At 45.9% G+C, this 27,903-nt stretch overlaps 1 protein-coding gene across 1 annotated transcript; it reads right to left on the reverse strand.

Annotated features, from left to right (window-relative positions):
- Positions 1-202: 202 nt before the first annotated feature.
- On the reverse strand, positions 203-23,236 carry LOC119406600 (uncharacterized). Its single transcript, XM_049420155.1, has 2 exons — positions 23,086-23,236; positions 203-1,084 (listed from the first exon to the last, which is right to left on the reverse strand). Exons 1-2 carry the CDS (start codon positions 23,234-23,236, stop codon positions 231-233), a joined length of 1,005 nt encoding a protein of 334 aa, XP_049276112.1. The 3' UTR covers positions 203-230.
- Between the last annotated feature and the right edge of the window lie 4,667 nt (positions 23,237-27,903).

The following is a 27,903-nucleotide window of genomic DNA, read 5'->3' on the forward strand; positions in this document are numbered from 1 at the left end:
CCTCTCCGAAAACCGGGATTCTTTAAAGGTAGTCACGATCGATGTCAGAGCGACTGACTGAACTGACTGACTGACTGACTGAACTGACTGACTGACTGACTGACATAAAAAAACAAAACAAAACAGACTGATTGAGCCGAAAGCTTCTTTTTTTTGCGCTTGTCGGTGTCGGTGTAGTCGGAAAATGCAAAGCATTGACCAAGTACTCAGGATGTTAGGTTGAAAGCTGTTTATTGATCAAGCTGGCGCGTGCCGACGTATGTTTCTTCGAGTACAAAAGCATCAAACAGGAGGACCAGGGCCATCGGGTGGATCTTGTCGTATTTCTTTAGTCGAGGACACGCTCGCCACTTGTAGCGCCACATGCGGTGGTTGAAGGCCTCGTCATCTGGAAACACCTCGTTGTTTGAGAGCACAATGACGGGCGTCCTGGAAATGGTCTGATCAGCCGAGTACTTGACCGCCACCGAATCTACGTCACCGCCAAAAAATTTTTTAACAGTATCAAAAGCAGACGACTCACAGTTTGGCTCGTTCCACACCAGGATGCGACGGCCCACGGTGTCCTGAAGCGAAAAGCTAGTGTAGCGGTTAAAGTTGCGGATCGTACCGCGGTTAATGTAAAAGGAAAGAACGGGGTCAAAAAAAAAGTTTTTTCCTGCACTCGGAGGGGACACAATCTCCATACAGTTTTTCTTGGGGACCGCCTTCTCGACCAGGCTATATAAGTTGTTTACAAAGGCCGACACTTCCTCGTGGATGCCATTAAACTGAAAGTTTAATAGTTCCATCATGGCATCAAATGACGCGGGCACATCCATGTAAAAGGTAGCGAGGTCACCGTGTGGGGCATCAAAGAGAGGCTGGGTGTGCTGGTACATTTCAATAAAGTCCAAGGTGGTGTACGAGCACATTTCGTCATTAAACACCTGGATAGCTCGTTGGAGGCGCTTGTCGTCCAGGCGAATGAACCGAAACACCGGGTCTGCCAGCCACTTGGGGGTGCGCATAATGTTTGTCAACGGCGATACGGGGTTTTCGCGTAGCCAGTCGTAGATGTATTCTTCCGACGCTCCTTTTGAACGTTTTCAGCACTTTGCACCCGTTCTTGCGCGTACCTCGTCAGTGTCTCCACCGCTCGTCTGACCTCCATGGGCGTCGTCACATGCAACTGAATGCGGAAGTTTCGGGTACAGTATTTCCAAAACTCGCCCGGGCTCGTGTCCAGAACCTTCGAGTTGTCCCAAAACTTCATTTCTAACGTCGCGACCCCAATCATTTCCTCCCATTTTAATGTATTCCAATACTCGGGGCTCACTATTGAAATACTTGACGAGATGGTAGAGGTCCCATGCACTGGCGCTTGTAGACCAAATTGACGAGCGATTTGGTCGTCTGACGAAGCCAGCGAAGATAACACATCGGCATGTGCGATTGCTCCAGCTGCAGTCGTGTAAGACGTGGACGTGTGGGAGTGTAGTTCCTCGTGTGTGGAGTGCGACGGCAGCGATTCCGTACTGGGTGGGCCCTTGCTCGAACCCTCTGATAATGTCGTGACAAATTGTCTCAGCTTCTCCGTCGTCTCGAGCGGGAAACACATCATGCACAAGCTTTCTTCGTTTTGGAACTGACTGTAGCTGCAGTGCCCAGCGTGGAGGGGGTTGTAAACTTTTTCCATCTCCTCCAACCCCTGTTCCTGGTTCGGACACGTTTGGATCTGATACTTCTCCCACGCCTCGATCAGGTTCCGCAAATGCCGCCAGGGATTCATTAATGTCATAGGTACTGTTCTCGTCGCTCGAACCAATAAACTTTGTAGTTTGTCCCTGGGAATATAGATGGCGTCACCAAAAAATAATTCCAAATGGTAATATAGGGGTACCTCATCTTCTGTTTCTTGATCGTCAAGCTGACGTTTGCGTGATTCTGCCATGGTCTCTATTAAAAAGCAGAAAAATGCAAGAATTCAGAATATAGCATAGCTAACCGAAAAAAAAAGTCTTAACCGAAGGCGTCTTGAGTGTCCGCTTGAGGTCCTCCTGAGTGGACAGCCTGTTGAAGACTGTGAGTTCTGAGCTGCTGCACACCTCTTTATATACCCCTCGCGGCGGCCTTGGAAGCCCTTTATAATTAGTGTAAAAACCCGTCTAGAACTAGTTACGATTGCGCGACAACTAGTTAGTTATTCTCCGTCTCCTGCATGGCGCTCAGTGGAATAAAAATGAGTTTTTTTTTCTTCTACAACAAAGGCGCTTTTTAAACACGTATTTTCCTTGTATGTCGTTGTCGTTGTAGTTCCACTCAGAAAAAGTATATATATATATATATTTAAATATATCTCTTCTTAGGCTTCGACGACAACGACAACGACATGGCTTAATTTTTTTTTGTATGTCGTTGTCGTTGTAGTTCCACTCAGAAAAAGTATATATATATATATATATATATATATATATATATATATATATATATATATATATATATATATTTAAATATATCTCTTCTTAGGCTTCGACGACAACGACAACGGCGCAGCATTGTGAATAAATAAGAAACGAAACAAAAGTTGTGCTTTTTTATTTTGCTTTTATTAAACAGAACGATCTATTGTGGGAAAAATGGCACCGAGCGTAGGGTTCTTGAAGCAACTTCTTTTGATGCATTAATTTGAGCTTGCGCAATCTTCTGCAGCTCTGCCTTGTGTTCGGTAACTTCGGACTCCGTGCGAGCGAGGTTGACTGGACGTCCGTGACGTGTGAGGCTGTTGTAACTTGCTTTGATGTTTTCGTTGGAGTGACGCAAGTAAGGCCCCACGTTCGAGGGTAAAGTAACACTGTCGGCAACTATGGTGTCTACGTCAGAGTGAACCACCAGTTCTGTGTCAATTTGAAAAAAGGCGGCAATGTCTTGAAAGGTTTCAGTACTGCCTGGGTCGTCCTTGTTAGACTTGCTTACTGCCAATATCCCAAAACTCAAACTTGGTTGAATAGTTGAGTGCGCCATCGTTTTTAAACCTCGGGTGAAGTAAGTATTTTCCATAGGCGTCCAAATACTTCACGTGGCGCGTGTGCATATCGTCGGGTCGAAGCCGCATGACTGACTGACTGACTGACTGACTGACTGACTGACTGACTGACTGACTGACTGACTGACTGACTGACTGACTGACTGACTGACTGACTGACTGACTGACTGACTGACTGACTGACTGACTGACTGACTGACTGACTGACTGACTGACTGACTGACTGACTGACTGACTGACTGACTGACTGACTGACTGACTGACTGACTGACTGACTGACTGACTGACTGACTGACTGACTGACTGACTGACTGACTGACTGACTGACTGACTGACTGACTGACTGACTGACTGACTGACTGACTGACTGACTGACTGACTGACTGACTGACTGACTGACGGACTGACTGACTGACTGACTGACTGACTGACTGACTGACTGACTGACTGACTGACTGACTGACTGACTGACTGACTGACTGACTGACTGACTGACTGACTGACTGACTGACTGACTGACTGACTGACTGACTGACTGACTGACTGACTGCTGACTGACTGACTGACTGACTGACTGACTGACTGACTGACCTGACTGACTGACTGACTGACTGACGACTGACTGACTGACTGACTGACTGACTGACTGACTGACTGACTGACTGAACTGACTGACTGACTGACTGACTGACTGACTGACTGACTGACTGACTGACTGAATGACTGACTGACTGACTGACTGACTGCCTGACTGACTGACTGACTGACTGACTGACTGACTGTGACTGACTGACTGACTGACGTGACTGACTGACTGCTGACTGAACTGACTGACTGATGCTGACTGACTGACTGAACTGACTGAACTGACTGACCTGACTGACTGACTGACTGACTGAATGACTGACGACTGACGACTGACTGACTGACTGACTGACTGAACCTGACTGACTGACCTGACTGACTGGACTGACTGACTGACTGACTGACTGAACTGACTGACTGCTGACTGACTGACTGACTGACTGACCTGACTGACTGACTGACCTGACTGACCTGACTGACTGGACTGACTGACTGACTGACTGACTGACTGACTGACTGACTGACCTGACTGACTGACGGACTGACTGACTGACTGACTGACTGACTGACTGACTGACGGACTGACTGACTGACTGACTGACTGACGACTGACTGACTGACTGACTGACTGACTGACTGACTGACTGACTGACTGACTGACTGACTGACTGACTGACTGACTGACTGACTGACTGACTGACTGACTGACTGACTGACCTGACTGACTGACTGACTGACTGACTGACTGACTGACTGACTGACTGACTGACTGACTGACTGACTGACTGACTGACTGACTGACTGACTGACTGACTGACTGACTGACTGACTGACTGACTGACTGACTGACTGACTGACTGACTGACTGACTGACTGACTGACTGACTGACTGACTGACTGACTGACTGACTGACTGACTGACTGACTGACTGACTGACTGACTGACTGACTGACTGACTGACTGACTGACTGACTGACTGACTGACTGACTGAACGAGTTCTTGTTGTAAGGAACTCTAGTTAGAAGCAAACCACTCACCTTTCAATGACAGACGCACGAAAAGCAGGAGCAGGACGGTGCCGTAGCCGCGCTTTACACTACAGCCACGCATAGCCGCGCTTCGACGTGAGCGGTAGCTATCTTGTAAATGTAGGGGCCCGCGAGGCATGAACGTGGAACCGCAGAAAAGGCTCTGAATAATAATAAATCAAAATAGCATTGTGGGAATAACCAGAAAAACGTGAAATGTTATTTCATGGACATTTGTAATCTTTGAAGTATTTAAAACTGTGGAGGTTCAATTTTGAGTCGTTTGTTTTGCTGAAGGTCACGAATAACAGGAAATTTCCATTTCTCTTTTTAACAGATTTCCTTCATGGCACATCCACAGAAAGTGTCTTTCGCGGTACAAAAATTTTGTTTTTTATCTGTAAATTTACTATTTTTTACAGTGTAGGACGAAACTGTTATCCGAACATCATCTAGAACGTTAAAGTTTTCTCTAAATTTTGCATAACACTGTCCAAATTACGGCATGACATACCACGTAATCTACAAAGCATCTGGTAACATAGGTATCTAGTAGTTACCTCGTTAAACACACCAAGACAGGCTCCCTGGTTAGTTACGGCAAAACTTACCAGCTTTACTAGCTGCTGACTAGTAAAGCGACGCCACGAAGGTGTAAAATACGCTTGAAACTGGTAAATGCATGCATGTACTCTCTCTTTACCAACTTTCTTTCTAAGAGTTTACATCGTGACGCGTGTAGCTTACTACGCAGTCTGGCGGCGTTTTCCTGCAAAGGACCCATTCACTCTGTGGAAACCGCATCAAGCTAGAGGTGAATAAATATTTCAAGATTAGGTTGCAGCAGTACGTTACCAGTCATAGTACAATATTCCTTTCCAAAAACACGCTTGTTATAAATCAAATATTATGATTGTCGTCGTGGTTGTAAGACACGAATGTATAGAATTCTGGTGGTCTTGGTTGATCACGCTTGAAAGTTATTGTGCGAAAGTTTCGCCGCCGAGATTTTCAGCTAAATTGAAAGACGGGGTGCCGGAATGGGTATACGGAACCTTCATTTCAGACAGAAAGTGGCGGAAAATAATAAATTTAATCTGTTTCTCACAAGCTACCGCGTCTAGCGGCCACGCCGTGAACTAGAGGTGGTGACGATTAGAGTCGTTTAATGTTCCTTGAAACGGGTGTGCCAACTCTGCCAGCCGTTGCCTGCGTCTGTCAACCAGCTCTGCTCCCAGTGCGGTGCCTAGAGCCAGTGCGATCGGCACCACCAGCGAACAATGGACCCGGTAGGTTTAAAGCCCTTAGTAATAATCAATCAATCAATCAATCAATCAATCAATCAATCAATCAATCAATCAATCAATCATTTATTTAACGTGCCCAGGAACAACCGTGAGGTCTTTGTGCAGGCGCACGCAAAAAAATCAATAAAAATAAACAATGCAATACAGACAGTCTTCAGAAATAAACAGAACAAATACACGTAGACAAAGAGAAATGAACACAAAAGGGGAGGAGTAAAATAAGACAATATGAGAAATATTGAAGGGGAATAAAAAATTAGATTGCACATATACAACTATGCGGAAAGACGGAGAAGGGAAGACTTTGTACATTGTGCCATACTATGTCAAAACAGTGCAGAGCTCGGATAAAAACAATGATTGTGGACTATGAAAAACGTCAAGATCAAGAAAATTAATATTATAAAGACTTTGTAATCTGTGAACGGTAGAGTGTTGGAAGAAGCAGGTAGGTACATGAAACGGTCTGTTCTCTCTGGTTAACTTACGCGGAATTCGAAAATTAACACAATTGAGAAGTACAGGGCAGGATATGAAACCGTGGACTAGCTTGTAGAGAAATAAGAGATCAGAACGATTTCGTCGGCAGTGAAGTGATGGCAGTGATAATGACTCAGCAGTATTTGAACGAGATCCAGAGTCATTTTTAGCAAAGCGATGGTTATATATGCTGAGTAATTTTTTCTGGACTCGTTCAGTGGTGTTACCGCTGGATTGAGCAATGCCATTCCATATCACGGACGCATACTCAAGTTGCGGAAGACATATTGCCATGTACAATTTGTGTAGGGCCATGGGAGACCTGAATTCTCGAGATATTCTACAAACACATCCGAGAGAACGAAGGCCCCGCATAGCAGCACGCTTAACGTGAGAAGAAAAGTTTAACGCGCTGTCAACAACAACACCAAGATCACTGATTTCATAAACCTTGCATAACGGCACAGAATTGACAAAGTATTGAAATGACACGCTAGATGTTTTGCGAGTGATAGACATGAATTTTGTCTTTGAGGTATTCAGAGAAAGGTTATTGCCGTTGCACCATTCGGAAAAAGAACACAAATCTGACTGCAACAAGCGACAGTCGTTAACTGAATGAATTTCCTTAAATATATTGATGTCATCGGCATACAAGAGGAAAGAAGAATTACGAATGGCAAAAGAAACATCATTAACGTAAATTAAAAATAGGAGTGGGCCTAATACCGACCCTTGAGGGACCCCACTAGTCACTTTATACAAAGAAGAGGTTTGGCCATTTACGGCAACATAACAAGATCTATTGAGCAGATAGGTGTGCAAGAGATTCACAATCGACAAGTCAACGTCAAAGTTCGCAAGTTTAACCATAATCAGTGTGTGGCTGACTACGTCAAAAGCCTTGCTCAGGTCACAGTAGATTACGTCAACCTGTCCTCTCTGAGAAATAGGTGTGGAGATCTGCGTCATGAAACTAGCAAGATTTGTGGTAGTTGAGCGGCCAGCAAGAAAACCATGTTGATTTGGAATCAATGAGTTTTTCACACTAAAAGACAATATTTTGTGAAGAGCCAGTTCGAAGATCTTTGATGTGGCACATAGTAGAGAAATCGGGCGATAATTAGAAACATCTGTCTTAGAGCCCGACTTAAATACTGGGAAAACACGAGCAGTTTTCCACATGCTAGGAAATGTGGAAGTGTCCAGGCAGTTATTAAATATCGTAGTCAGTACTGGGACAAATATAGTACCATATGCTTTTAGTATTGCGGAGGGGATGCCATCTGGGCCACATGATAAGGATGGTTTTAAGCGCTTAATGCATTCGCTGATAAGATTTTCATCCAGCGACAAAGCACTGGATGAGCTAACTGCCTTGGGCTGTTGTCTGATATCAGTGCTGGAGTCTGAGGCCTTATAAACGGATGAGAAATGTGTGGCAAAACAGTCAGCGACGGCATGCACTTCTACCCCATTTGAGTCTAGTAGTCTGAAGGACTCTCCGCTTTTGCTAGACCGTTTACGTACATACTTCCAAAACTCAGCCGGCCTGTCAGAGGCGCTTTTTTCTAAGAATTCAATGTACGAACTATGATCCCGTTTATATAGGCGTTTAGAGAGAGTTCGAAAAAAGCTGAACTCTTCCTTCCACTCGCTGAATGGAGAACATCTAGATTTCCTGTGTGCGTGATCTTTATGCTTCAGTGCACTGATAAGTTCAGATGAGAACCAGTGGGGATATTTACGTTGTTTAGGTGTATACTGGGGAATAAAATTAAGCATGCTGCTCAGTACAAGCTCCGTAAACCGATCAACCTGGTCATCAACATTAGGTTTGTCAGTAACCTGTGACCACTCAACGGTGGACAAGTGATGATAGAGGCCCGTGTAATCACCTCGCTTGAACGCAAATCTTGGAGATTTGTTTACGTAACTGCTGTAGCTCGCTGTTTCGGCTGATGCAGATAATCTTACGTTAAGTGGTGGGTGGAATTTGTCCGGACGTACAAGAGAGATGTTGGAGCGGGAAACTTCAAGGGGTTGATCGTTTGACACACACAGGTCTAAGACGTTGCCACTTTAATTGATGACTGAATTATGTTGCACTAGGGAATTAAACGCCAGAAAGTCCAAGAGCAGGCTGCACTTTTTCTCTGTGAAATGATTGTAATGAGAAAAGGTAAGCGTGCTCCAGTCAATTCCAGGTGCATTGAAATCCCCAAGAACAATAATTCTGTGCTCACTATTAGAAGATATCACAAGTTCATTAGAAGACATGACATCGTGAAACGAGGCAGGAGAAATGCTGGGCGGTAAATAGAAGCATCCAATCAACAATTTTTCACGGCGCTCAAGGTTGATTTCTAGCCAGATCGATTCTTCGATAGTTTCTAGGTCTTTCCGTCTAACGGATTTCAGTGAATTGTCAATGGCAATCAGCACGCCACCGCCTTTCTGTTTGGTTTCACTGAAATCTCGGTCACGGCGGAAGGTGGTGTAGGTCGGGGGAAAAAAGTCCGATGAGGGAATTTCAGTGCCGAGCCAGGTTTCAGAAATAGCGATAATAGGAAAAGAAGACGAAAAAACATTAGAGAAAAACTCCAGTGTCTTGGTACGCAGACCCCGAGAATTTTGGTAGAATATGTCTACGTTACACGGCACATTCGATTCCAGGCACTAGCTCAGAGGGATGAAGCATGTCATTGCGCAGCTCCCCACGAAATGGCTTGAAGAGGCATCCGAGGGGCCACATCGAAGGGTCATTCAGGCGTTGTAGCGTTTCGTCGTCAACTTCGATATAGAATGAAGAATATGACTGGAATCTTGTTTGAAGTCGCCGGCAGGAAATGGGAGACATATCGAATGAAGCAATATGTTTTTTGATGTCAGCAGCAGTGGTGTCCGGGCTCAGCTTCGTAACAAAAATGGCCTTTGGCCGTTGTGGCCGTTGTGGCCGCTGAGCTACAGATATAGTGGATGTCTTCAATGCTCCAAACGAGGCGGGTTTCTTCTTTCTTACACCCTCAGTTACCGCTGCAGAAGAGGCTGTCGCAGGCATCACACTGACACGCTCGGACGTGTCTACGTCACATGGCGGCGAATTCGAAGATGAAAGAATTTTGGACAGTGGTTGTTCAGAGTACGCAGGTTGCTTGGAGGTCACAGATCGGCCAACGGTTACCTGCTCTGGAGGGATCACAGGTGCCTTCACTGACACGGCGGCCTTGCGGCGCGTCAGCTCCTCACGCAGGAAGCGGACCTCTGCACGAAGGGAGGCGACCACACGGGCTTGTTGTTCAACACCGCGGGAATGATCCTTACGGAGGCGCTCGTTTTCTTCGCGTAGTTGGGATACCTCGTCGCTGAGGAACGAGATTCCCTCCAACGCGTCGAGGAGGAGGCGGCGCAGCCCGGCGAGGTCACCACCCGGAGGGGCACACGTGGAGAGGGAACCGGTTTGAGAGCTGCAGTGCTCATCGCTGCACGCCGCCGAGTTGTCTTCGTTAGGCTTACCAGAAGAACTGCTCAGATCACATAAATTGCAGCAAAATGAGCGCGATCCAGACTTCAGAAGTTGCAGCTCTTCATCAGGCCAGGTTACACACTTCGCATGAACACGTTTAGAACAACTTTCACAGCGGAAAAACTGCTGCTTACCGAAAAACGGGCAGGAGCATAGCAAGCATGCATCCCGACTGGGAGCCATGGATAATAATAATAATAATAATAATAATAATAATAATAATAATAATAATAATAATAATAATAATAATAATAATAATCAATCAAACGTTTATTTAACGTGGTCAGGAACAACCGTAAGGTCTTTGTACTGGCGCACGAAAAAAAAAAAGCAAAGGCCAACATTCATAATAAAACATCAGGGATAAAAAACGTTATAAAATTGCACATATACAACTATGCGCAGGAAAAAAAAAGACAACAGTGTACGAGGCTATGTAAGTACAGTGCAAAGCTCGGAGCAGAACAACGACTGGGAGCTGTGAAAAACATCGAGCTCCAAGAAGTAAGCATTGTGAAGACGTTGTATCCTGCCAATGGTCGAAATAAAAGAAATTATAAAAAAAATGTCAGCAGTGTACGAAGCTATGTAAGTACAGTGCAAAGCTCGGAGCAGAACATCGACTGGGAGCTGTGAAAAACATCGAGCTCCAAAAAGTAATCATTGTAAAGACGTTGTATCCTGCCAATGGTCGAATGTTCACAGAGGCAGGCGGTTACATGAAGAGGTCTATTCTCTCTGGTCAGCTTACTTGGAATTCGGAAATTAAGACAGTTACAGGATATGATACCATGCACAAGCTTGTGAAGAAGTAAGAGATCAGCGCGATTTCGTCGGCAGTAAAGTGATGGCAATGATAATAATCCAGCAGCGGTAGAACGAGATCCAGAGTCAATTCTAGCGAAACGATGGTTGTAAATGCTTAGGATTTTTTTCGGGACTCGCTCAATGGCGTTGCTGCTGGAATTAGGAATGCCATTCCAGATCACAGATGCATACTCAAGTTGAGGAAGACATAGCGCGGTGTACAATTTTCGCAAGGGCATAGGAGAACGGAATTCTCTAGACATCCTGCAAACACAGCCTAGGGTGCGAAGACCCCGCAAAGCAACACGCTTAGCGTGAGCAGCAACGTGTAAGGTGCTATCAAAAAGAACACCTAGATCATTCATCTCACATACCTTACACAACGACACAGAATTGACAGAATATAAAAATGGCACACTAGATGCTTTTCGAGTGAAACTCATTACCTTGGTTTTTGAAATATTTAGGGAGAGGTTATTGCTCCTGCACCATTCAGAAAAAGGACACAAATCAGATTGCAGCAAGCGACAATCGATAACTGAATGAATTGCCTTAAATATCTTTAAGTCATCGGCATACAAAAGGAGAGAAGAATTCCGAATGAATGAAGAAACATCATTAACATAAATTAAAAAAGAGGAGTGGGCCCATGTGCCGACCCTTGAGTAACCCCACTAGTAGCTTTATACAAAGAGGACGTTTGGCCATTAACAGCAACATAACATGATCTATCAAGAAGATAGCTATGGAGGAGATTCACAATTGAAGAATCAACATCAAAGTGTGCAAGTTTATCCACAAGCAGCGAATGGCTGACAACGTTAAAAGCTTTGCTTAGGTCAGAGTAAATAGGGTCAACCTGTCCTCTCTGCGAAATAGGCGTGGAGACTTGCATCACGTAACTGGCAAGATTAGTGACAGTTGATCGCCCAGCGAGAAATAATAATAATAATAATAATAATAATAATAATAATAATAATAATAATAATAATAATAATAATAATAATAATAATAACTTCTTTATTTCCATCATCGATGGAGGAGACTGCAGGTAAAAGTTACTTGAAAACAAGCAACTTGACAGAGGCCCGCAGCCACCTCTACAGTGCAGGCAGCGATAGCACACATTCACAAAAGAAAATAAAACCATACAGAACACATATTCATTATACAAATATATCCAGACAATTTACACAATTTCATACAAAAAACAGCCACATCATTAAGAAAGAATGAAGGAAGCAATATTTTACTCTTATTTACTATGCGAGAATGGATTGATAAAATGTTCGCGCAGTGTTCGTGCAGAAGTTATCTGCAATTCAATGTGTAATTGATGAAATGAATTTAAACGGGTTGGTGCGTGTATGATATTATCTGAATAGAATAATTTGCCGGCGCAGTGACCACCTGCCAATGTTCTATGTAACGGACGGGTGCCATATGAATGAGTGTTTCTAGCGAGATGAGATAACTCATGGAAAAAACTTTATGTTTTCTTTTATTTTGAATGGGTGAAGTTCGCCTCAGCGACTTTGTAAAGGGGGAGAGTGGGATGTAAAGGAGAGGAGGAAGAAGGTAAGTAGTGGCTAGGTTGGTACGCCCGTTTCTGGGGACATTAAACGTGCGCCCTGCATCCGCCACGGGGACAAATTAGACAGTCATAGTTAGCGTTAGCGTGATAGCGGGGGTTAAGGGAATAGCGTTACCGTGCCGCAAACGTTGGTTGCGGAAAGCGTGTTTTAGTTTAGCGGGATAGCATTTACGTGCCCAAGCCGGTACGGTGGCGCCACCTAGCGAAGGGTGAATGCGTTAAAAAAGTGAAAAGAACAAAACCGAGAATCCTCGCCTGTATCCTCGCACGCAACAATAATACTCCTTTTTTAGTGAAAATAAAAGTAAATAAATATGAACTAAGCACCAAAAGCGAAAATTTCCATGTTGCAGACTTCTTTACACCGATCTTTTAGATAGGCCTAGGGACATTCGAAATGGGAAGCGATCTCAAAAACTGCACTAAGTTATGCGTAATACCGTGTCGTCGAAGCTACCTGAAGGCAAGCGAAGCTATTTTGCGCAGTCGTTTTCTACGAAAGAAGTAGATCCGTCCACATAAACGCTAAATTGAGTTCGAAGCGGGCGTCGAAAACCGCCGCCATGTTTTACGTACACTACGCTAACCACGCAAACACGCTAACGCTAAATCTGAAAAATAGCGTGCGTACGGTAAACGCTACCGGTCGTTTACGGTACTGCGCATGCGCACTTCAATCCCGCTATTCCGGTAAGCCCGCTATTCCGTTAAACCCGCTAAACTATAACTGTCTATTATGTTACCACCGCCGATACGCCGCCCCGCGTGGGCTGGCGTGCAGCCATCACGCGCTGAGAATCCTCCAGAAACAGAGTCAGCTGTTCGAAAATGCGTGAAACAAACTCTGGTAATCGAAAGAGTCGCGTTTTTGTAGTGCGATGTTTTCGTCTTTTCTTCCTATTTTTGTTCACTAACCCCTTGATGAAGTTTATGAGAAGAACACGCGAGCTTTGCTGCAGTGGTTGCTGCGGGTGTGTAAAATGTGAACGAGGCTTCGGCATGCGTAATTGGACACAGCAAGACGGCTGCGGCACAATGTCATCACAGTTACAGCCGACTTATCCTCACACTGCTTTAGGGACAGCGTAGCCCTCTCCCGTAAGAAATGTAATTTACCTATCACGATAGTGTCACAACCACAAAATTCGATCGTTATAACAGAGTACCGTTACCCGCACAGGTAAAAAAAAGGAGACTCACAAGGTCCCGTGTGCATTCACCTAAGACGACTCGAAGGGGAAGGTCATCTTTTTCTTCTCGGTCGATGTATTAGCAAGGCGGCATGACCGGCCGCTCACGTAGGCTCCCTAGATGCATTGATCCTACCCCGTCACCATCCGAAAGCTTTGTGCAACTAGCGTGGTTTCGCACTGCCTCCAGGATCTGAGACAGCTCACCTGGCTTTTGCACTGCCTCCGTGACAAGGCCACCTTTGCCCAGGCTACGATGTCATGTGATGGCGGTGTAGCCTTATGCCACAGGAGCGAAGGAACGAGACGGCTGAACCGGAACTGACGCCAGCTGGGAACACGAGCCTTGGCTGCACGTGCCACTGTGAAGCGCCGCCTTTATTTTCTTCTCTTGAGGTCGCGCGCTCTCCTGTTTCTTTCGCCGCCCAAAGGAGGACGCTACAACGACATCACGTTAGGTTACATGACGTCACATATCTTGCTATCTGTGGCGTCATATTGACGTCATATGGTGATGTCATCACGTGATGATGATTTTTGGTAGCACTCATCCCCGACGCCTTAGGAAGCGAGACGCCGACGGTCAATTTCTGCGTTTTACGAGGCATACAAGGCTTTCGCAGTATTAAATTGCATACCCACATGCTGCCCGGTGCATGTAGGCCTACTTATTCACAAACTATAAGCGAACCAGGTCGATCACTGCTAGTCATGCTAAAGGACACTGAACACTGTATTATAGGCCTTATAATAAGCGACAAACGTTTTCATGCTGCTTACAAAAGCCGGAAATCTGCAGGGAAATAAAATATTCCAAACTAGATTGGAGTAGAAATTGACACATCATAATGCGTTGTTGCCACCTAAAGACGTATGCCTGGTAAAAATAAATTAAATGACTGCTTTTCCACGGAGCTTCGCGTCATAACGCTCTCCCGGCAGTTTTGTTGGTCAGGCGTTAACGAAACACTTAAGTAAAACTCGCAAGGTTTGTAGAACAATTATTGCGGGCGCGTTTTATGATACATAAAAGATGTCGGGCACTTTGTGGCTCCAGCAGCAAACTGTCGTCGTACGCAGCTCCTTCAGTTACATTTATCTTGGCCACTGAGTCTGATTTATGAACAATACAAAGCGAACGCGAGATCCGCAGTTTGCCACTACCAGATAACATTCAGGTTAATGCCACTGCGTACGCGGATGATATTAGAGAGTTTGAGAATTGGGGACCCAAGACGCTGGGCCCGCAAGCTGCGTTGGGCAGCCTGCTCTTGCGTTTGGATGATCAGCAGTTTGAGAATTGGGCCAACGCAGGCTGCGTTGGGTCAAGCGCACGGAGCGCCACGCGTGACGGAATTTAAAATCATGCAAGACGCGGCGTGGCCTCCGAGATTAGGCGGCGGCGCGCCGCCGGCTAATCTCGGAGGCCATGGACGCGGGCCATACTGCGCCGTGGCCCGCGCAGCGTCTGTGTCTTCTCGCTGGTGACCCAAGACGCCTTGGGGCCCCACGCTAGTTTTCAATTTTCGCGTCTCGAGTCAACGCCAGCGCAAACCCCAAGAGTGGCTTGGGTTCTGCGCATGCGCCCTGGCGGCTCGCAAGCTTCTTGGGTCCCCAAGCTCCTTGGGGCCCCAATTCTCAAACTCTCTATTATCCTCTATGTTTAACGAGCAGTCACTGCAACATGCATTCAATGCGGTTCATCAATTCTGTACAATATCAGGTGTAAAGTTAAACTTTGCGGCGGTGTGGCTTTGGAGCATGGGCTTACTTGCTTTCTTTGCCGTTTGATGTTTTGTTATTTGAACGTTACTCGGTCCTTGCCGGGGTGCGAGTAACTGCGAAGGGACTGCGAGCCAGCGCACGGAGCGAAGGAGACCCCAAGCGACACTCTCCAAATTAGTGCTTTAGTACCGGTATTTCAGTACAAAGAGATCCATAATTCGATACAGCGAATCGTACGTAACATAATTATACAGGGCACCAATTGGCCAATCCATATCACAAAATAAATCAGTTAGTGGCCGAGGATGGCACGCTTATAATACCAACAATCAAACGACCATGTTTCGAGGGCTAACCTACCCTTAGCCAGGGCTGCCGCGATCTCGCACTCCAGAGCAGACGAAACAGAGCAGAGATAGCAACACCTGAGAGAAACATACGGTGCACGATTGCGAGGCGCTGCCACGGGACTTCGAGACCGCGGAAGGTAGCGCGCGCCCGTCGAGGCCGGGGCCCCGACGAGACGACGTAACCACCGGCCGCCGACGAAGAACAAAGAACAAAGGATTGCCGCCAGCCGGAGAGGCCAAAACGCATACGCACCCTCGGATGTCCCGAAGTGGTCTCTTCGATCCCCGTTTCGCGGCCCCCCTTCTCAGGCGAGAGAGAGCAAGGCCCGAATCCTGCCAAAATTAGGCCAATGGTACACCGTGTTAAACCTTTGATGGGCGGGGTGGCAGCGAAGTGGCGGCGATTTATGACCAGCTTCCACCCGTCCAGTAGGGAGGAGAAAGATGCCATAATTCTTGAAGGAAAAATGGCGTCGAAAAACTGGTACGGACGCCTGGATTCCCACAACTTTTGAAAAAGCAAGAATTTATTTATTGGCAACCCAAGCTATCGTATAAACATCACGTCACCATTGCAGTGGTCTCCTACAATTACAATACTAGGAGTCGCCACTAACATGCTCGATATAGACGACAATATCTGGATATCACTTGTACAAAGCTTATGAAGTGATCATAAAAGCTGCTGCACACTCTGAGTTCCCGTCCTTGGAACGCCTTTACTTCACCCAGTCAGTTTCTCTAGAGAAATTTTAGTGTGTTTGCGACACCATCAAGCCTCCTCTCGCCGTTTCCAGCAAAATACAGAGATATATGAACTCACTCTTCTGCTGAGGCGGCACTGAACGCCTGTCGCGCCTGTCGTTAGGGCAACCTTAGCTGAATGGAAGGCGAGACCGTGGCGGCTTCGCTTTGCCCAACGTCTCCATCACCGCATCAATCCTATCGCTTCATGCTTTAATGCGGATTATTAGCAACGACGGTACCCCCGCACAGGCTCTGGCGCGTTACTATCGCGCACCATCACTGCGTGACCTCATGCCGGCGAGCTGCACAAACCGAGGGCCTAATTTGTAGGAACTGCCGTTGATATATGGAGCGAATCTGGCATTTCAAAGGCGCCTTAGAGCTGCGTGTGCAGAGGCCGACGTTAGCGCAGATAAGGTGGTCGACAGAATGGCCGCACTTCTGCGACCCTTGGTGCATCAGCACCGCCGACGCATAGTGCGACATACAGAGTGGAAACACATAGCTGCGACAACATTCCCGGGACACCTTTGCGAATTGCTTGGAGGGTGGGCTGGGGATCGCTCCCCACACGTTATCATCTCGAGCGCTGGCAAATAGTGCACGTCTCTGCGTGTCCGAACTGTTCCCTGGTGGAAAACAACCGCCACGCGACTGTCGAGTGCCTGGTCGCGCGTCTCTTTTGGCGCGCTGTCCATGCCGGATTTCGGGGATAGGGCATCTGAGATTTCGTGTCGGGCGGAATATTCATACGAAGACGCTTCGCGGCACTTTTGACAGTGGCAGGGCTTTTCAGCCTGTGGAGAAACGGCTGCGTAGCCATGGCTGGCTATTGCCGCCGGCGTGCATCGTGGCCAATAGTGGGGGCGCAGGAGGCGTGAGGTGCTTGCTATCGACTCAGATGAGCACTTCTTCTTGGGAGAATGCGAATTCCTGCGCCACTGGGTATGCTCCTTTGTAAAAACAGAAAACCAAAGGGTACAGCTTCTATGTTACCCAACGTGGTGCTTAGTCCCACACTCGGGTCATTGTTGGAGCATTTGTGTGGTTACCCTTGAGTCCTGTATGTAAAAGCATCATAGGTAACTCATTTAGAGGTCACTTCTACCACAAGATTCATGTGCGTGATATATATGTATATGCGCAAGCATAACGACTATTTGTGTAATTTGTGCATTTTGTGACACCTTGGTCATGCTTTTCGAAATAACTTTCTGTTTACTATCACATAGTCATGTTTGCCATAACACATCACTGCGCAAACGTTAATGTACCCATGAACACACGAACGGTTTTCATGTGTTTGTTCTGTACATAGTGTAAATAAACGTTTTCTAAACAGTACAGTGCACGAATTTCGCGGAATACACTCACTTTTATTTTCGGGACTGCTCACTGCTCTCCCATAGTAGAGTACATATAGCACTATAAATCGTCCACAATGATTCTTCACTCACAGTAGAGTGCGTTATATGTTCACTAGTCTACATTCGATCATGGTAGAGTACCGATAGTCCTTAAAATTGCTTGCAAGACAAGCGTCTCCTTGATAATTCTTTATAGGTACAGTTGCATACATCTCTGCTACGGTGAGGTAGTCTAAGTGATTGACTTGTCGTGCAGGATAGATTGTGCTTCCATTCAACTGCAGTAGCTTTAACCCATATATGCCCAGTGTCCTACATATAGGACGCTTCTTTGATGCCCTCTAACATCGCTATTTTTTTAGCTGATGACTAGCGCCACCTACAGCACATCAAGCAGGCCTCGTTCTCAACGTGCGCAAACCTAGATATTGCTTGCTTTTCATGCTGCCACGTGCTGACCGCTTTCTCCAGGCAAACGCGTGCTTTGCGTGAAAAACATCATGGATGGGAAGAAGTGCACGTGAAATGCCGGCCGCTTTCTCCGGGAAAACGCGGGCTTTGTATGGAATACATCAGGGAGAGGAAGAAGTGCGATGTCGGTGTGCACTTGAAATGTTTCAAGGCTTACCGCATCCGCACATAGCACCCCTAATGCCCACTGTCTTATATGCATAGGAAGGCTTGGAAACAGTGTTGCGTTTACCTGGCAGTAAATAAAGAACTTGTGGTGTCTTTTGAGAGTAGAAGTACACTTTTTCTGAAAAAAAAAATTGTTATTCATTTTTCCTGAATTTGGGCATTATGGGTTAAAAACACCCCCCTAAAGCTTTTCCATGGTGAGGTGCAACGTAAGCTAAATAATTTAACTCTTTTCCTCAAACCACACAATTTCATTACTGATGACAAATAACGCTCGATCGCTCCCATGAAAGAAAGTAGTTCCATAGGTGAGTACATATTTGCAGCTGCCACAGCCCCCAATTAGGGCTGTGGCATATGAAAATAAATAAGTAAATGAAATAATATTAAAAGTACAGGATCGAGTGCTTGTACCTCGCTCCGCACCACCGCGAAATTGGCCCACGCTCGCCTTCGTTATTAGGGGCACAAGCACATAGTGACACGTTTGTTTGTCTTCGAAGCACATCCGGTCGAGCATTTGCTGCCAGTTTTGCGAATAATCGTAAATCGTCTTCCAAGAACTGAAATATATATTTCTGGTTCTTGCTAAGCATTATATTGGGTACATATTACACCGGAGCATATCTTTATTTAAAGGGGCCCTGCAGCGCTTTTCTATGTAGCCATCGTATGTTTCATTAGAGGAGTTAATTCCCTCACGATTCGACCGGTGCGAAAATTTTTAGAGTCATTCAATTACGAGTGGAGTTACAGAGATTCATCGACGCTGTAATTGATTTTTCTCTTCTCTCGTCCCGATAAGTGCACTCGAAGCTTAGCAGGGAGGGATGGCACGGTGGAAAAAAGGTGCGTCAAGCGCGCGTCATAAACTTGAGCACTTTTTTTTTCTTCGAACGCGCGGCTTACTTAGTCTGATCGCAGCTTCGCGCCCGGGCACGTGGCGGACTCCCGCGGTGTCTTCGGTAACTATACAGCACACTATGATCAGATAAACCAATGACCGTGAATTTGGGTATATGGGAGGGGGGAGGGTCATTTGGGTATGTGGCATTAGTTGTAGAAAGAAGAGGGAACTAATTCTAGCTGACTGAAAATTAGTTGTAAATTCCAGGCCGCGTGCTGCGCTGTAATGCTTGGCTTGTGTTTTCTTAGAAGTGTCGACTACCGATCGGCGTCGTTTTTCTGACCATGCAGAAAAGTTTTACTTAAAAAACTTTAAATAAAAACTTTAAATAAAGGACAATGGACTGTCGGGATAATTCATCAAAATTAAATTACTGCGATTAAGTAGTGTCAGCTGTGGGATCATTGCGGGACCTGGCAAAGGATATCTCAACCACGCAGTTATTTCAACGTGGCCTTTGAGATTCCCTTCGGCAGAGAGCAAAGCACCAAGTTCACCCAAGGAATACACCTTGGCACACAAACGCCGACGCACGGCGTTTGTCATTTAAGCCAACGATTAGCGTTGCCTTGGGAATTTCTTTCTCTGAGGAGGACAGTTTAAATATGTTGACCAATTACAGCCTCTACGTAAACAGTTTAAATCTCTAGATGAAGAGTTGAACAGCCTGCAACGCTACCTTTGTATTTCCATGCCGCAATGCATTCGCTGAGTGATCTTTAAATACACTGTGTTGGCTCGTAGACATAAGCGTGCCTATGAGGAGGACAGGGAGGGGGGGTCACCCCCTTAATCGTCCGAGGAGGTGCCAAATCAGCCCTATACGTTTACTTATTCCGGTATGTCCCGTCATTCTTTAAAGTGAAGGGTTAGGGTTATTAAGGCCATGCAGTTTTTTGCACGATAATGGCGGACGAGGAGCACTGATGTTGCATTCCAAGAGCTGTTTACTGACCATCTTTACCCCCGGCGTGCCGAGGACCAAACACTGGTCGTTGTGGGAAGCAATTGATCGCTTCATTTTCATGTTTGTATCCACTACAAAGCTTGTTTGTTTGAAGATTTAGAGTATCTAGAGTAATATGAACAAACGAAATGAAATAACGCCGACCAAATGAAAGGTTTTATAAACATTAAAAAAGCGTTTCGGCCTTGTTAACAGTAAAGTGGCCCAGCGAAGCGGGCTTATGTCCCTATTAGAACGCTGCCGAGACACCTGGCGTACGCTGGAGGCAGATTTCAATCATTTCTGTTCAGCGTTTTTTTCGTAGTCTGGATAAGGAGTGATTCCAGATACTGACGCGAACAGCAGTTTCTTTCGTTTGCGATTACGGTTCCCTTGGCCCAGTCAATGTCGCGATTACATGTAGCCACGTGTTGCGCAAGTGCATTAGACACCACATTCTTCCTTTCTTACGTCATTCAAGTGGTCCTTCAGACGTCTCTCAATGTTACCACTCTCCCCGTATAAACATAGTCGCAGACTGCACACGGGATTCTATAAACGACGCCTGGGAACTAATTCAAAGCGTCGTCTTTTGAGGTGAGAAACGCCAAGTGAGCAATCACGAGTAACAGGGTAACCTACGCCTGTGCTCATAATACACAGCGCTTCAGGAACGTCAGAAGCAGAGTTCGTAACTTGAGCCTCTGAAGGCGCGATGGGCTTGCAGATGATCCGAAGGCACTCTTGTCATTCGCCACTCTACTACCATGGGAAATGAATGAGGATAATTTTGGTGGTCCTTCGCACCAGAGAAACCTGAGCGCGTCCATGTAAGATTCGAACGAAATGTGAAATAAGTTGTGGACCCTTCTCTAGCTGGTCGTTGAGCGAAAGCTGTCCTGGCAAGTGCGATGAGCAGTCAAAAACAACTCTTAGATTTGTGGTAGTGGATTGCTCGCGTAATAATGCTTGATCTGCATGTAGTAAACGCGTCAAGTGTCCTCTGACTGGAGAGGTTGCACGCGCTCGGCATGTCCTTCTCTCAAGTACTCTAGTATAACGGAGTCGTATTTATTTAGCAGTTCTCAGTCGCGTCTGAGCAGTGCAGTCAAGCTCTGAAGCCGCTTCTTCGCTAAATCTATATTACTGCGAGCGCCACCAGCAGATTCTTTCCACGGCAGTGCTACCTGATAGCGGCCAGCAGGCAATGCAGTTTCACTCTCAAATTTTTCTTGTACAGCTTGACCATGTAGGCTTGAGTTGCGCTCCACTTTTATGCCTAAAGCATCAAGTTTCGAGACGTTTCGCAGGAGAGAGTCTAAGTGGTCTGGCGTGCGTGTCTCTATCCTTAAAACGAATGTTTTCACTGCAAAAAATAATGAACTGGTTGGGCTTACCGGGCCTTGGAAGGTCCACCCAAATGCAGTGTTGATTGATACTAGACCTGTGGAATCTTTGCAGTGCACAACCTCGTTCTTCATACTTATCAACATGTGGTCTGATCCAATCTCAAGGCTTACACGTGGAATGACTGACATGCCGGCAAGCAGCATCTTATCAGCGATGGGTCCTTTTTCTGCCTCCATTGCTTTCATGAAATGATGCTCCGTTGGTGTAGGCAGAATATCTTTGCAGATAAAGGGTACATCGACTGCTTCGATGACGACCCTGTACTGCGCACACTCGAACTTGTACAACACGACATATCTGTTCGGTGCTCTGGTGCTCGCCGAATGTTGAGATATTCAAAGAGGTGAATCCCGACTCACAGAGCTGGAGCGTTTTTAAGACATCTGATGTAAGTTCTCTGAATGCCCCCGTCTATCCCTCCTCTTATATAACCGCATTTGTTTTCGCCAATGGCCCATGCTCGAAAGTTCTGCAAGAGAACCTCGGAAGCCTTGGAATCTGGGGCAGAGGCGTAACCATTGGTCGTAGAGATAGATGAAGGTTGTTGTTTCTGAGTTCTTGCCGATCTGGCGCTGCACATAAAAAACATACGCCGCCCTCCGCAGATAGTGCAGCTCACTCTTTTTCGACCGTCTTGAACGCGATGACCTCGTACAGTGCAGCGTAAGCATCTCATGTCAGTCATTAATGTTTTCCTTTTTTCTTTGATGTCAAGAGGTTCAGGACAGAGTTCCGTGCTGTGCTCTGACGAGCCACAGAAACAACACTTAGTCATCATCATTGTTGCTGTCTTAGTGTGGAGAACTGCAGCGGTCGGCCTCCTCGGACTTCTGTGTTGCTTTTCGTGCACTGGCAGTGCCCTTTCCGGCGCCTGGTCGGCATTAACACTCCTCTTCCTGCTATCTACCTCGGCTAGAAGGAACTAAAGCACATTTGTCAGCTGGTCATCAGCCTTGTGCTGTCTGCCCGTGTGAGCATGTCAACTGCGTCGTCTACGTCATTGCTAGCACTCTGTGAAGGTCCTTTAAAGGGCAAACTTGTCTGCTGTAGTCGACAACAAGATCGGGCGGCAGCGATGTTAATATGATGTTGCTCATCATAGTCGAGTACATAGACGCATTCACTCCCAGACTGCGCAGCCCACGTATTTGCCCCTGAACGTGGTCATAAATCTTCTGAAGTCCCCACAGGTCACTCGATGATGAAACGACAGGTAATGCTCGAAGCTTAGAGAGACGATTTTGTTCAATGGGGCTTCTTTAACTGAACGTCGTTGTAATATTTCAAGGGCATCTTCGTAGCAAGCTTCTGTGGCGTTAAGACCCCTTATCGCCACTAAGGCTGACCCATGCAACAACGAGCGGTGTTGAAATTTCTGAATAGTTGAAAGGCGCGGGTTTATGAACGAATTGCTGAAACTGTTCCCAAAAGGCATCCAGTGCCAACTCACCGTCAAAAGTCTCCGACCGTAGCTTGGGTAACTTCACGCCGTCGACTCGGAGTACAGCTTCCCCTTGATCATTACTCGATGGTGGTGCAGCTTCGGGTGCTCCGTTGTTGACATTCAGGGCGCTGAGCCTTGCTTGAAGACGACCAATCATGGCTGTGGCTGCGTTATCGCAACTTACAGCCTCGTTCTACTCTGCCTCGAACTTTTTCTCGAGCATCAGCGGCTCCAGCTTGTCGTTGATTTTGCGGAGCTCTTTGTTGCTGGTTTTCAGGTGCAGTATCTAAGTGGACACCTGGCTGGATGTCCCGTCTCGCAGCGCTGGCTCGGCCTCGTCGATGATGCAAGAGTTGTGGCAGCGCCGTACACGTCTTTTTGCTAGCAGCTTTTCTGAGCGTCGATCCATTGATGCACCGGTGAGTGACCAACTCACTGAGTCCAAGTGGTCGGAAAGTTCAATTCCGCTGTCGGCTTCCATGTTTCTCTCCCTGTATGCCGGGTTTCGTCACCAGGTGAACGACTGAAGAAAGAAAAAAATTCCGATTTGGTTAGAAATGGAAATGGAGAAAACAAAGAAAGAGCACGAGACAACTAAGCGTTAGGACACACGTCCGCTCTCTGCAAGATCTGTCATGAAATATGCACTACAAGTTTTTCGCCGACGTTCCCGCACTAAAACATTTTCTGCTTCTTTTTTCTCAGAGCAGCCAAAGACTGGAACGGCCTTTCTCACAATGTCGCCACAATCACCTGCCATCAAGCTTCATGCATAGCATTTCAAATGTAACTTCACATTGATCATTGTGACAATGCACCTGATTGTATATTAACCCACCCCTTATGTAATAGCCTTTCGGTGGTCTTTAGGGAAACAAAAATGAAAAAAAAATGAAATTTTGTGGGCGTCTCCCCTAAACACGCAGGCACGCAGTCCGTCGCCCCCTGTCGACGTAAGCGCAAGCACAAAACACACGGAACAACGCACTATTCTTCCTCCGTCAACTCTGGGGTGAAGGGTTGCACCGCGAGGCAATGATGGCGGCGATGAGGAGCGGTCTCACGGTTTCAGATCCTCGATGCCGGCACACGAGGAGTTGTGGTGCTTTCCTTGAAAAGCGTCTGGACTGCGCACGTGACGTCCAAAAAAGTGCTAATGGAACAAAATAGATATACAGCAGCGTTCTCTATTGGTCCATATACGAGGGATATCAATTGGGAATTGTCTCCTGCCTGCTTTGTCATTTTGTCACCCTCCCGTTCTGCATCGTCTCTCCTGACATGACAGTGGATAGTGATCAAGTGGTTTCACTTCGTTTTGTGCGCTTTCGAATGCACAAGCAGAGAACACAGCGCGCAGACGGAAAGCAGGATATTCTGATAGGCTCAATGCTTACTGCTGACAATGTCAGCGTGTTTTTTTAGGAAATAAGTGGCGAGGAGGAGAGACCAAATGTTGGAAGGGTAGTGAAGGCGAGAAAGAAATCAAATACAACGAAACTTTAGTTAAGGCGAGAACGAAAGCACTCTCTCGTCTCTTAACTTGGAGTTGTTAAGGGGCGCAGCTTGACAAAGTCGGAAGTCTGCACGTAAATATATGGTTCAAAAGTACGTTAAAGCAAAATATAGCCCATGATAATACGCTGTTGTTTTCTTTAGACGCATTTCTAATAAATATTAAATTAAAGAGAAAGGATTTCAACGGAGAGTGACTTAACATTGATATTCCAACGTTTCGATTGGTTGGACGTTAAGGAAGAGTTTGAGTAAAACTCACGAGGAATATTTGAGCGATTACTGGGGTCGAGTTTGACCAGAGGTAGTGGATAGCATGCATTCTTTGGTTCCAACAGCAGTGCTTCTCGGCACGAGACTGTGTTCAGTGGAGTTCACAAAGTCATGCACATTCTGTAGAATGTGACGAGTGTTTGTACACGTAGCCTTGTCGAGTAGAGTTCACAAGTCATGTATTTCATGTATATACATCGTCATGTACATTTTGTATGTGATAAATGTATGTATGTTAGTCCTTAGTAGCATGTGTTAGGGACATCTTGTGGACTTGGGCATTTCTGTTACAACGTTTCATGTATATTGTGCTTTGCCATTGTGTGTATTTTATTGTTCTTGCTCTAGAGACGCTGTTTCCAAGTGTTCGTAGCGTCCTACGATGAAATAAACTTTTTCTAAACACAGTACAGTACTATACATCTTCAAACTTTGTTTCTAAGCAAAGCGTTCACTGTCTCTCGTCGTATGGCTTAATAGTTCTCGAAATCGTTTATAAGACCACCTTTTCCTTGACAATGGTGTATAGGTGCAACTGCATATGTCTCTCATCTCGTAGGGTGCTAAAAGTAATTGACTTGTCTTGCTAAATAGAATATACGTCCATTCAACTGCGATAGCGTGACAGAGTCCCGCCTACAGCGGTTCCATGGTCAGGTACGAGTTAAGCTAAATCATTTCAGTGTTTTCCTCAATCTAGACATTGTAGCCACTCATGACTAACTGCGCTCCATCGCTCCTATGACAACGGCAGTTCCCTAGTTGAATACAGATACTCTACAGTCCATAATAAGGGCTGTGGCATATCAAAATAAATAAATGAATCAATACATAATTTTGGTAGGAGGGTAGTGCTTGCAACACAGTTCCAGCCCCGCCCTGGTCCACCCGGCATTTCACAGTCCACAAAATTGGCCCACTCACGGCTTCATTCTTAGTGGCAAGAGCATAATCGGTCTAGCACTTACGGGTCTGCGAATATTTGTAAAAATGCTTTTGAGCAAACAAAAATCGGTGGTTCTCGTTCAAGAGTTCAATTGGATACATATGATACTGTAGAATACATTCACTTAAGATAAGGGACAATAAAATGTTGAAATTATTTTATTGCGTTCATTGAAATATTGTGAGCAGCTAGACTGCGAGCAGCGTTGCGGCGCCTGGCGAAGCATGTCTAAGCCACGCGCTTTTTCTACGTGGCCTCAAAAATTCGCCCAGGCAGTGCGAAGAAACAAAAAGTGAACCCAAAGTCAACATGGGAGCCGACAGATGGAAGCATGGGTTGGGATCGGTTGAACAAAGAGGAGAAATTGCCTCAGACAGGCTGGCCAACATTTTGATAGGAGGACCTACCTTTGACGAAGGCAGTTTGACAAAGATAGGTCCTACCATCGAAACGTCGGCCCGCCTGTCTGTTGCACTTTCTGCTGTTTGATCAACCAACCCCACTCAAACTTAACCAAAGGAATAGACTGGGATAGACGAACGCCGACGTGCAAGTACAACTACTAGACTCCTAGGTGACGGACTAGGATACTCAGCAAATTTTACTTGTTGCTAGAGTTCGCCGCCGTCTAGTACTGCGCAGCGAAAGTCCATTCCCGCGAACACCTATACGCGCGTGTTTTGCCATTACGTTTTGCGCAAGTCAAATTTTGCTGGTGCTTACAATCCTCCGCGTCGGCTCTGAGTTTAATACTAGAAAGCTAATTTATTTCGGAAATCACGAAATATCTGCAATAAAGTATTCATATAAAGATTTTCTGGTGACAGTATTTTGTGTCGCCACTACGTGACGGAGATACGCCATGAAAGTCTTGGCGGACCCCGTCTTAAACACTTTCGTTTTCAAGAATCTGGTAATGTAATTGGATTGGGATTATGTGGTATTTATTTCTCCGGGAGGGACAGTGATGACTGTGGGTGGAGCTTAGATATATCTTAAGCTTTAAACGAAGAACGAAGATGATAAAAACTTGTCATTTGTTTTTGAACCTCCTTGGTTGTGGCCAACTATATGCAGTCTGTTGTTGTCCACGAAGGGACCCATTCCTTCAATGGTCACCGCATAAATCTAAAGGAAAATGAAATTTGTTAAATGGCCGTTACGGAAGACCGTGACCCTTTATATTGCGTTATTCATACCCTTACACGCCCTTCTGATAAAAGGAATGTAGCGTTTTCTTCATGGCGGAAAAACACCACTATAGTATCGCAACACTTTTTCTTTAGCAGACGTTAACGAAGTCGATTGGAAGAAGTCGCCAGCTTTGCTACAGTGATTGCTGTGGGTTTGTTAAATGTCAGAGAGGCTTTCACATGCGAAATCTGACTCCAACAAGACCCCTTCGAGACTGTCACCATAGGTACGGCCATTTGTCCGCACACTGCTTTTAGGGATAGTGGAGCGCTCTCACGTTTACAGGTGTATTCTAAGAAAAATTTCTCGTTCTAACTGACAATCGTTATATCTGGACGGGCAAAACAAATAGAAATAAAATACCTACAAGTTCTCCAGTGTATATAGGCCTACTTAGTCAACAACGACAGTGAATTGGGAGGAACAATGCAAATCATGGTAAAGGACACTGAACACTCTGTAACATGCTTCATAAATAGCCATGGAATTATTCATTGGGCCCCAAAACAGACTCTGAAAATACAAAGAATGAGCACATAAATATCGCCTGGCGTTTTCCGCCTATTTGGCAGAATTCGTGACGCCAGTATTCTGTTTCCGTGACGTCATGAGGCTATAAGTTTCTAATATTTCATATACGAGGGATATCAGTTCAGAATTGTCTCCTACCCTTCTTTTCTAGTCAGTGGCACGCCCGTTCTGCCTTGTCCTCACGTGAAAGTCGTGTGCGATCGAATAATTTCACTTCTTTGGGGCTCCTTCGAGATAACAGCGTGCTGCCCAAAATCGCGTGTTCTTTTTTAGGCTCAGCACTTGATGCTGTCATTGCCGCAATTGATTTTCGAGGAAAAAACATGGCTGATTGCTCTGTCATACGTGTCGGCATAACCGAACGG

This window comes from Rhipicephalus sanguineus, chromosome 10 (genome assembly GCF_013339695.2).
Source record: "Rhipicephalus sanguineus isolate Rsan-2018 chromosome 10, BIME_Rsan_1.4, whole genome shotgun sequence".
Classification (NCBI taxonomy): domain Eukaryota; kingdom Metazoa; phylum Arthropoda; class Arachnida; order Ixodida; family Ixodidae; genus Rhipicephalus; species Rhipicephalus sanguineus.

Excerpts from the sequence above, each read along its gene's own strand:
- LOC119406600 (XM_049420155.1), bottom strand. The coding sequence starts at position 23,236 with ATGATTGGTCGTCTTCAAGCAAGGCTCAGCGCCCTGAATGTCAACAAC. Across the intron at positions 1,085-23,085 it reads ACGGTCGGAGACTTTTGACG|GTTCAAAAGGAGCGTCGGAA; the intron begins GTGAGTTGGCAC and ends AGTGCTGAAAAC.